Raw genomic sequence first — 11,099 nt, 5'->3', positions numbered from 1 at the left:
TATAATAAACAGTAAAAATATCTATTATTAATGAAGTATCAACTTTCATATTTATTTCATCCAGATATACATAAATTATGTAAATTATTACATCTTACAAAATTATAGCTTTGAAGAATGTCTTTTTTTTTTCTTTATGTGCTTTTTTTCAAATTCTTGCACACTATTATCTTCTGATGGTCGTTTTTCACCAGTCTTTACAGAAATAAGATTTTTACTGTGTTTGCCAGATAATGCACTAGTCCAATCTGTTTCCGACCCCTTAATAGCATATTGCTCCAAATTTTCTTTCTTTAGTTTCTCCAATTCTGCTCTTTGTTTTATTTTCAGTTCCTGTAATATACGATATTATTTTTATATATATTAAGTGAATAATAAATAACGAGAAAATAAATTATGCGAAATACAAACTTTAGCTGCGCTTTCTAATTCTTCGTGTAAACTCTGTCCACCTAAAGGATTTACTTTTACTTCTTCATTAACTGATTCATTGGTCAGCATAGTGCTTTCTACATAGTTTTCCGCGACACTGTTAAAATATTGAATCGATTTACGTATTATACGATTGAATAAACCGAGTAATTGTGAAGATGGTAAATTCAATTCTTCTGCTAATTTGTCGACGGTTTTATGTTGCAAGCCCAAGCCGAGTAGAATTGCCTAAAAATTGTCACGTATCGTTACAATAGCACTATAATATCAAGAAACAATATATCAAGTAAAGGTATTAGAAGATGTTTAGGTTATTTTACCGATTGTGCTGCTGAGAAATGAGTGTCTCCCATCATATTTAAAAAGTATAAACGTGCTAAGGATGGTAGTAAATCCATAATTAAATGATAATCCACCATATTATTACTATACATTTGCAAACGCTTTAGATCGTATGATGTAAAGTAAACATCCAATGTTTCTTTTCTTAGTGCTGAAACAAATGTTTAAATGTTTCAAAGTTTAAATCTTTTACAAACGTTCTATATTAATTAGTTAATTGGCAAGCCTTGATAATGAAATTTATAATATTTCTTAGGGTTCTCTAATATATGAAACATTATATAAACCATTAATAATTAATTAATAATAATTTAATAATCATTATAATAAATATAATATCAATGTATAAAAGTATAGGATACTTACTGACAGATTCCAAAGATATTGTTTTGTTAATTAATATACTCAATGCAAGCGACGCTGGATAGGTATTAAACGAATAAGAGAGTAGACTTAAGAATCGCCGGCGAAAATCGCTCCAATAAGCCTGCAACCACTTGTCGTTATCATGTTCAATATTAATTTTGCAAATCATTATGCAGGAATGCTCTCCTGTTATGTCATTTGCCGTTTGCCTAAAAAATTAGGCATCAAGGTAACATAATTTTAACTATTCTAGTGATATATATACATATACACATATATATAATATATAATATATAAATGTATATGCATACCTTAAATATATAGGTATAAAATTGGACCGTTTCCAAAATTTCAACAATTGCTCGGTAACTCCGAAAGATACTCCAATGTAGTCCAGATGTTCTGGATGCCTCTCGCTTAATTTCAATAAGAGCGGTGGTAGCGAATTGCGAGGTTCTGCAAAAACAGTTATAAATAGAACCAAATTCAATATTGTATATTAAATCGCGATTAAAAAATTATTTTTTTTTAATACAAGAAATTTTAAGCAATAAAAGATATTTATAAATAGATATAGAAACAAATATCAATAATAAATTACCTATACTTTCTTCTAATAAATTGACTGCTTCATCGGAAACATTTTTTATTTCCATTATTGGCTCTTGCGCAATGCTTTCATTAATGTTGGGTATTTTCATCTCATAGTATTGTTTCAACAACTGTAATGCACGACTACCATATCCCATCTGCAATTGTTATATTCTTTTAACTAAAACATATAATTTTTTTAAATTGGCAGGCTATAAAAAAAACTACATACCCCGTGATAATCGGGATGCGTGGCAATACGGACGATGCGTGCGCCCGCCAATACTGGAAAATCCTCATCTTGATATTGCTGAGCAATCGTCCATGGTATTAGATCACCAGCTGCTCTACGACCTCGCGTGAGACCCTCCCTTATACTAGTTTTGCTAACTTCACCTTCCAAGCAAATCTGTGTAAAAGTAAATTTATATTATTTACATTTTATACATAAAGATAAAATATTTTAATTATGAATAAGTTAGAATATATAATCCTTAAAACGTGAATTTTTAGAGAGAAAACATACTAAATGTCCCAAAAAGTCTCAATAAATATCTGAATAGATTAGAAATTTGTTTATATACCATATATACCTTAGATATATTGTATAGATTTCATAGAATATTATTACACTTACTTGAAGAACGACTAATATTTCAGGCAGAGTCTTTCTATTAGAATCTACAGGTCCCAATAAACAAAATAGATGATGCGCAGGTGCATCAGACATCATTTGCAAATCGTTAGGAGTATTCTGCCAAAAAAAAAAAAATATGTGATAATGTAATCAAGTTAATGTTTTTAAGATTTATAAAAATGAGAAATATTACAATGACAAAAAATGCTGTATTTACTTTATAATGTGATGCAACATACAGAGAAACCAGCCTTTGTAAAAACAACTCAGAAGCCTTGTGATAAGAGAATAATGTATCTCTGTGGAAAAATTAAGAATATATTAATTTTTTATATATTTATGAAAAATATTTCATCATTATTAAGTGTAATTAATACCTATTTATATAATACAGTTGACACATGTCAGGTGGGGGACATCCGGAAAGAATGGGTGCATGCATCGTAGCATTTAAACAAAGTAAATCGCACAGCCATTGTTCTACAGAATCACCAGGTTTATAACGTATCGACTCATCAAGAGTAAGTTCATGCAATTGTCTGCCAATAAGAATTTTCTCTTGTTGCTCCTTTTCATTTTTTCCATGGCTATTTGATCCAGCAGTTTGTGTCCTCAATTGCTGTAGCAGTTTGAGTGACAAGGATCGACCTGTCCCTTCATAACTATAAATATTAACAAACAAATAGATAATTTATAAAATTTATCTATTATTATTCTAGAAAATTTTTTAAATGCTGAGAATATTTACCCATTTATAGTTGACGCGAGAAATATTAGATAAGGCCCAAGCATTGCTTTAACATAAGGTAAAGGAATCGCTGCTGCTTCATCAATCACAAGCAATTCTGCTTGATTTAATTTATGGGTATCTGTTGGATGTATGTACTGTACAAAAAGCAAAACAATTACACATTAATTAATTAATTCATAGCAAAAATCAGTCAAAAAAATCCATTATCTTACTGTAGACTAATATAATTTACAATATTTTTTACTTTTGAATTATTCTCATATGTATAAGCTCAAAAGCTTTCTGACAAAATTACACACCTGAATTGTCTGGCGATGATCTCGAAACACATTTACACGTACAGTAGCTTTGTTGAATTCTGGATTTGTGGATTGTACTAATCCATAGTCGAGATGTTCCTGATATCCAAGTGCGTCAAATCCTACGGCGAATTATTTGTTTCACACAAGTTGACATTGTTATGCTTCAGTTATGTAATTATTAATAATTTTAGTGAATCTTTTCTTTTTATTTATTTACCTTTGAAGACAAATTCAAAGAGAGTGTTCAAGTTCTCTGGACTAGGACTTGAGATATAAATATTGGAGTATCCAAAAGTAATAGCTCCAGCAATGGCAAGTCCTAATGCAGCAGATTTTCCGCGTCCTCTAGCAGCGGTTAGCGATACAGTTGATCTTAAAGTTTTTTCAGAGATACACTCGATAAATTTAAGAACTGCTTTTGCCTGAAAATTTAAATCATGTATACAGTGAATTAGATAAATTTAACTTAAAATTTAATATTAAACAATTCTCTATATTGATTTATTTTTGCAAGTTTATCTACCTGATCAACTGTTTTACAGCAATTAATTAATACAGATACAGGTTGAGTGTCTTGAAGACTCTCCTTTAAAGTATCCAAACTTGATTGTTCTTCTAAAACATCCAATTTATGCACAGGTTCTATCTTTAGATTGTGTGAAGATATAGGCAATACATTTAATTGATCATCAACGACCAAACATCGAGTACACGAGGCCAAGGACAATAGGAATCTCTCATTAAATCGACATATTATATCCTATTAATGAAAGAAAGAAAAAATTACAATATTACATAATGCCTCAAGTATATAAAATAAAAAATTTTTGTACTTTATGAGCTTCCGTGCGAAATCTCTGATGAACATCCATGTTCATTGTATATAATTGCTTTAGAGAATTCATAGATTGCAACAGAAATACAATAACTCCACCACCCTCTACTGTTTCAATCGTACGTGCCAATAAGTTTGGTGTAATTGCTTCAAAATCCTAAAATTATAAAATGATAATACAATAAAATTATAATACAGTAATATAATATAAATAGTTGAAAGGAAATATGTACTCATACCTGTAATATACACATGCCATATGTATTACCTAATATTTTATGTGTTTCATTATAATAACAGTAGCGAATATTAGTTGAAATAACAAACAATTCAAATGGATCATCCTCGTTAACATCCACTTTACCCGATTTGATTTTCTTTTGCAAAGATTTCATTCGTTTCTTTCTATGACTACTAAAACCTAGATCCTTTTTGTAGCACCATAATACAGAAGGCCTAGCTTTTACAACAGTCTTAGACAACATATGATGCAATAATACCACCTGAAATAACATTTTTATAAATAAAGCATAAATAATTTATATATGTATATACATATGTGCAATATAAGTTTGGAAGAATGATATTTGTTTTAATAATCAAAATTATAATATTATTATAATTTTTATAATATTATTAATATAATTAAATTTTATGAAAGTTTTCTATTTGTTGCATTCTTTAGAAATGTATGCTTACACACAGCTTTACAATGAACACATTTTACATATCAAGGCTATAACTTTATGCTCTTCGTAAATTTAAAAAATCTTAAAGATTGACATGTGACACTTTGATTATATATCAGAATATGACAATATTATAATGTACTTATATATTGAAATACAAGTAGAAATTAAATGTTCTTCAAAGTGTATGCGCATGTTTAGCTGAATACTCACTTGATCTCTCGCTTTTTCGCCGACGATGATAAACATCGTTCTGTGTCCCAGAGAGACACCGTTTTCTATCAAAACTCGTATGCGATTATCAATCTTTCGGCGAACCATTTTTACGAAAATATCTTATTCAATATTTTTCTTAACCTTCTTCGTGAAATATATGTTACACTAACCTCGTGTCTCGTGGTCTCGTGTATCTACTAGCTAGCATAAAAATGTGTGTTTATCGTTATATTATCGATATCGTCGATATTATCGAATATTCAATATTTTTTTTCTATACAATTTCAAAAATATCGAAAAAAAAAAATTATGAATGAAATATTGATTTTATGAATATTTTCTAAATGTTTATATTTTGATGTATATTTTAAATTGATGATTTAAAGAAAAAGATCTGTTTTTTTTTTTACAGCTGTAGAATATTAGTGTACAGCTATAAAAACAAACTTTTTTATAAAGAGTATTCGAAAAATATAGAGAGCGTTTCATTTCATTATATTGAAAATGGCCGTAGCCACTCCTATTCATCGATATCTAGGATAATTAATAGAATCCTATAATATAGGACTTTAGTAATTAACAACGATTAACCAATCAGGGAATCCTATTTTGAATTGACCAATTGACAATGTGGACAATTTGATCCCATCAAAATATTGTCCCCTCATTTGTGGTTGGAAATGCAATAAAGTTCTCTTCTTAAGCTTATATATTCAATGATTGAGAGCGCAAAATTGTATAAGTTTACATGGAAATAAATTTAGGTTATGATAAGATTGGAAAACTAGATATTTTGTATGCGATAGAGTTAATCGTTGACAAATAATAATGAACAATGTAACTACGGAAATGAATAGAAAAAAATTAAGGCATACGTTTAGATTGCACGATTTTTTGCGATGTGTTAATATGAAGGAGAAGAAATATTTGGAATAAAGTGACTTACTTTCTTCGCTTGGTTTTCTTATAATTTACATTTTATCTGCTTCTCTCTTGCATTACTTGATTTGAAGATAAAAGTTACACAAGTGCTGATCGATTCTCCGATATTGCAACTTTTATTTTCACAATTTTCAACATAGTTCTATAATTATTTCTCGCCGAGAAATTACGATGATTCGAGAAGTTTCGTTTACCTTGTAAGTAATCTGCAATTGACAAGTGTATGTACGTTTTATGAGATTATATAATTAATTCTTTTATACCTTGATATGTCTACATGGAAAGCTAACATTCGAAGCTCATTCTTCGATACAGAAAATGGTGGAAAAGATCCCGTTGCGGAAAACCATCGCTCGATTGGATTTTCCAGCGATTATAGCTTTTGGCAATCCTCTCTTGGACATCTTAGTGATACTGAAGAATGACGATCTGCTTAAAAAATATAATCTCAAAATCGATGGCGAGACGGAGCTATGCGAGGAGAAAATGCAGGAGTTGATTGCAGATCTACCATCTGAGTAAATCTAATTATATTGGACTATATTTTATATTTAATTTTATATTTACATTATAAATTATAAATACTTGATGTTCTAAATAATTTTTATTCAAAAATTGTTTGTTGTATTTGTACCTAGAGAATACATTTGATATTTTAATGTTTTTATCGAGTAAATAATTTTTAAACAGAATGACAAATTATAATTATGATGTATATATGTATACTATATAAAATATTTGTGCATATATATAAATTTTCTATAAGCTTTTTATACAATACATATAATGTTTACATTTTGTAGAACAGAGCAATGCACAAGTCCAGGAGGATCTGCGCAGAATACATTGAGGATTTTGCAATGGTTATGTGACGAGACTCACGAATCACAAATTGGTACTTTTTATGGTGGTATCGGAAGTGATCAACAGGGTTCAATTTTAGAAAAATTAGTCCGAATTACAGGAGTGGATATAAGGTTCGTAATTGTATTATTATCATAAGCTTGAAATGCGATAAAATTAATTTGTATATAATATTTTGTTAGATATGCTGTACATTCAACTCTACCTACTGGATTATGCGTTTCATTAGTGTATGAATCGTCTCGGAGTCTTGTCGCGAATCTTGGTGCAGCCAATATATATACATTGAATGATTTGAAAAAGGCCAATTTGCAATTAGATAATTTAAAGATAATTTATATTGAAGGATATTTCATAACACATAGTTTGGATGTGGCTAAGGAACTGGTCAAACGAGCCCAAGAGAAAAATATCATTATAGCATTCAATCTTAGTGGTGTATACATATTCCAGGTATAGAAGACTTATATAGTATTATGTTAATGTAACTGCACAATATATACATTATATATATATATATATATATATATATATATATATATTTGTTTTAATTATGTATCTAAATACTGAGTATGTCCTCTTCTTAATTTTTTAATCTTTTTTTTTTCAAGGATCATCAAGCGGCCATTTGCGAAATGGTTGGTCACGCCAAGATCGTGTTCGGCAACGCGAGGGAAATGATCGCTCTCGCACAAGCATTGAATGTAAAGTATGATGATGTCACTGACATACCTTTTTTGCTGAACAGTTTAAAGAGGATCACAGTGGATGTTTCTAGCGGCCATAGCAAGGATTGGCTGACCGACGACGGTATATTCATCATGACGCGCGGTGGATGTGCACCGGCGATCATCGTGTGGGGCAAAGGACAATCCGTTCAGGTTTGTATAAATTGAAAAAATGTAAAAGAATTAAGTACGATAATGTTTTTTTGGTTTAGATACCACCCATTGTACCGAAAGCGCCTATCGTGGACACGACGGGTGCTGGGGATGCTCTAGTGGCTGGCTTTCTGGCTGGTGTTCTGGCTCACTGGGATCCGAAAAGTTGCTTAGAATTGGGATGCAGAGTTGCATCTTATATGATAACTAGACTCGGCGTCATGTTACCGAGCAGTATACCTCCCGATTTGCTGCCATAACGATTCGATTTCTTTAGGAGACTAATGACGAATAATTGTTACCTGACATACCCGTAATTGCATAGTTATTTATTGCCTTAAAGTTATATATTAGCGGATTATCGATCGTTTGAGCGATAATTAGTATTCCTCGTCGATGTTACGTCCATGTGTTCCCTTAGATATTTATTTGAACGGTCCATGTGTCTGCATACTTATGTGACATGTACGTGTGTTGCATTGTAAAATGCTAGTATTCGTGAATTTTATTTATCAAAGATTACTATCATATTCCACAGACATATTTGTGTCAGATCCTGCATTTTCATAAATGCAGCACTTTTATTAATAATATACAGTAAGATATAGAGATATATATTAGAGATTCTTCTCAATAATTGTTGCCATTATAGATTTATAGTTTATCAACCTGATGTTTTTGCAATATGAACAAATTATGCAACAATGTTTGTAATTAATAATTATATCAGTTTCTCCATTTATTTTTTTTTATAGTATAGAGCATGTGTCGTACAGTTTATATCATAGTATATATACATTTATACATCTGTGAGAAGAGGTATTTATTTTTTATTTGGCAAGAATTTTTCGCTCGTATCTCCCATATGTATATATACAGTAGAGGCTTGTTAATATTTTGGTGGCTCCTGGGGCTAAATTATATATATTGTATATGTATATAAAAGGAGATGTTATGAAATCGTATTTATTTCATTTCAATCCATCCTGCTAAAAATTAATCCCAAACATTGGCAAATTTTTCTGCTTCTACAAATTGTAATATCTCATTTTTGGCATAACATAGTCAAAGACAGTTTTTTTTTTATTTCCGCCAAGTTTAGAAAGAAGAATCTCTCCTTTAGGAACTTATATAACGATAAATTGACGCTATGGTTTATAATTTCATGTTCAAAGATTGGTACGACGATATTGCCTAGTTCGTCAATTCGTGGTTCAACTTTCAGCTGAGTTCAGTTGGGTAAACGTCAAAAGTGAACGAACATAACCAAATGTCGACGGCGACAAATTGAAGCGCACAATTTTAAATTATTAATTCGACTCGTATGTAAAAGAAAAGACGTATGAAATGTATAATTCTCAAATACAATTTTATGAGAATTTGCGATGAATCAATAATGAATTCCTAGAATTTGACGAATCGATATGGGAAAAGCGAAGGGAAGAGCCAATTGAGATAAATATTGTATGTACATTTGAATCGTTATCACTCGTCATCACTCGAATAACGACAACACATTACAGCTCTTTTTAAGGCGTGCCGAGACGCATATCGTATCGATTTAAAGTGACGTTTTCATTCATCGCAGCAAGATCGTACGATAAACATGCCACCGCAGCTAGCGCGGGAGAAACATGTCAAATATTTCCAAAGGTTACTACAAATCATGCCTAGCAGTCTAGCGGAATTCGATTCTACCAGACCGATGATAGCGTACTTCGCACTGTCCGGTTTAGATCTATTGAATTCGCTGGACGAGATCGGGGAGCAGGCCAAGTCTGAAGCGATCGATTGGATCTATGGGCTCCAGGTGGAGGGAGCCGGTCCTCGTTCTGGCTTTCAAGCGTCTACGACGATACCAAAGGATGTCCCGGAATATCAGTGTGGTCATTTAGCGATGACCTATACAAGCTTAGTTACTCTTCTGATCCTCGGCGATGATTTGAGTCGAGTGGATAAAAAATCTATCATTGATGGAGTCCGTGCCTGTCAGAATCCCGACGGATCTTTCATGGCCATGGTGACGGGATGCGAGAGCGACATGAGATTCCTCTATTGCGCCTCTTGCGTTTCCGCGATTTTGGATGACTGGTCGGGCATCGACATCCCGCGGGCTATCGATTACATATTACGAAGCATTGTAAGCGCACTTGTCATCAATAATTATTTAGCGATACTATTTATGAGCTCTGTATGCATTTTATCTTTATCTTCATGTAACAGATGGTTACGATAATTGCAGTCGTACGATGGCGGAATCGGACAAGGACCAGGTCTTGAATCTCATGGAGGATCAACTTTCTGCGCTGTGGCAAGTTTGTTTTTGATGAAAGAACATACTAATATAATGGATATATTGACATGGAACCGTTTAGCACGGCTGAAGCGTTGGTGCCTTATGAGACAGGATGGTGGATTTAATGGAAGGCCTGGGAAACCATCTGACACGTGTTACAGTTTCTGGGTTGGCGCCACGCTTGAACTTTTAGAGTTCCTCAACTTTTCAGACGCCGAACAAAATAAAACTTTTATTCTCAATACTCAGGATACCGTCGTCGGAGGATTGGCAAAGTTTGATAGTACACGGCCAGATCCCTTACACACATATCTAGGTGAGTATAAACAATTTATATCGCAAAAAAAATTATTTGCTTTGTAAAATAAATTGCAGACATTTTTTGCAAGAAATAATCTTGCAACTTTTATTTTAAATAATAACGCGAATGTACGAAATGATTTTTTCAATAGGTCTATCTGGTTTAAGTCTCTTGGGACAACCTGGTCTGTGTTCGATAAATCCAGAACTCAATATCTCTCAACGAGCTTATGAGCATCTACAACAGATCCATAAAAAATGGCGGAGCGAATGATTTTGATATGTGTATAAAAATTCGAGGAACTAGTGATCATATCAAACGCACAGAATTTAAATATATCAGATCAGACTTTTGCATTCGATCATAGATCTCATTTGTATTTCATCACATTCTCTGTTCTAAAGACCTCATTTTAGAACAAAAAAAAAAAAAAAAAAAGAGAAATGTCAATTAACACTGCTACAATAATCACGATATTAGTAATATTTTTATTTTATATGGTTTGTTGAGCTGCTTGTTGAGCAATATGCTTGTTATAGATGTATGTAAAGTATGTATCAAAGTATAGATAATTACTAGAAGCATTGCTAGTAAAAGAGTATCAATAAAAATGACTTTTTAGATTACTCTTTGTAAGAATTCATCTGTTTTTTT

The 11,099-nt window shown here is 31.7% G+C and overlaps 3 protein-coding genes across 7 annotated transcripts; 2 read left to right on the top strand and 1 right to left on the bottom strand.

Moving 5' to 3' along the window:
• Window positions 1–20: 20 nt before the first annotated feature.
• On the bottom strand, window positions 21–5,536 carry LOC126854477 (RNA cytidine acetyltransferase). The gene is made up of 17 exons (XM_050601259.1): window positions 5,159–5,536; window positions 4,496–4,759; window positions 4,255–4,413; window positions 3,945–4,181; window positions 3,639–3,843; window positions 3,419–3,540; window positions 3,117–3,253; window positions 2,746–3,030; window positions 2,586–2,667; window positions 2,369–2,485; window positions 1,964–2,140; window positions 1,742–1,889; window positions 1,452–1,596; window positions 1,141–1,349; window positions 753–925; window positions 412–660; window positions 21–333 (listed from the first exon to the last, which is right to left on the bottom strand). Exons 1-17 carry the CDS (start codon window positions 5,264–5,266, stop codon window positions 103–105), a joined length of 3,048 nt encoding a protein of 1,015 aa, XP_050457216.1. The 5' UTR covers window positions 5,267–5,536; the 3' UTR covers window positions 21–102.
• Window positions 5,537–5,893: 357 nt separating this feature from the next.
• LOC126854490 (uncharacterized) lies at window positions 5,894–8,808 on the top strand. 2 transcript variants are annotated; one of them, XM_050601295.1, is made up of 6 exons: window positions 5,894–6,300; window positions 6,419–6,621; window positions 6,907–7,080; window positions 7,150–7,420; window positions 7,579–7,848; window positions 7,908–8,808. In XM_050601295.1, the coding sequence occupies exons 2-6, from the start codon at window positions 6,422–6,424 to the stop codon at window positions 8,106–8,108; spliced, it is 1,116 nt and encodes a 371-aa protein (XP_050457252.1). In that variant the 5' UTR covers window positions 5,894–6,300; window positions 6,419–6,421; the 3' UTR covers window positions 8,109–8,808. The 2 variants fall into 2 exon arrangements, with proteins under 2 accessions (XP_050457252.1, XP_050457251.1); XM_050601294.1 differs by having other exon boundaries at window positions 6,389–6,621.
• A 104-nt stretch (window positions 8,809–8,912) lies between these two features.
• Window positions 8,913–11,071, top strand: LOC126854491 (geranylgeranyl transferase type-1 subunit beta). 4 transcript variants are annotated; one of them, XM_050601300.1, is made up of 5 exons: window positions 8,913–9,312; window positions 9,372–9,501; window positions 9,585–9,988; window positions 10,091–10,460; window positions 10,597–11,071. In XM_050601300.1, exons 2-5 carry the CDS (start codon window positions 9,483–9,485, stop codon window positions 10,716–10,718), a joined length of 915 nt encoding a protein of 304 aa, XP_050457257.1. In that variant the 5' UTR covers window positions 8,913–9,312; window positions 9,372–9,482; the 3' UTR covers window positions 10,719–11,071. The 4 variants fall into 4 exon arrangements, with proteins under 4 accessions (XP_050457257.1, XP_050457254.1, XP_050457253.1 ...); XM_050601297.1 differs by having other exon boundaries at window positions 9,437–9,988; XM_050601296.1 differs by having other exon boundaries at window positions 9,372–9,988.
• The last annotated feature ends 28 nt before the right edge of the window (window positions 11,072–11,099 follow it).

This window comes from Cataglyphis hispanica, chromosome 14 (genome assembly GCF_021464435.1).
Source record: "Cataglyphis hispanica isolate Lineage 1 chromosome 14, ULB_Chis1_1.0, whole genome shotgun sequence".
Lineage (NCBI taxonomy): Eukaryota > Metazoa > Arthropoda > Insecta > Hymenoptera > Formicidae > Cataglyphis > Cataglyphis hispanica.
This window is presented reverse-complemented; position numbering and strand designations above follow the sequence as displayed.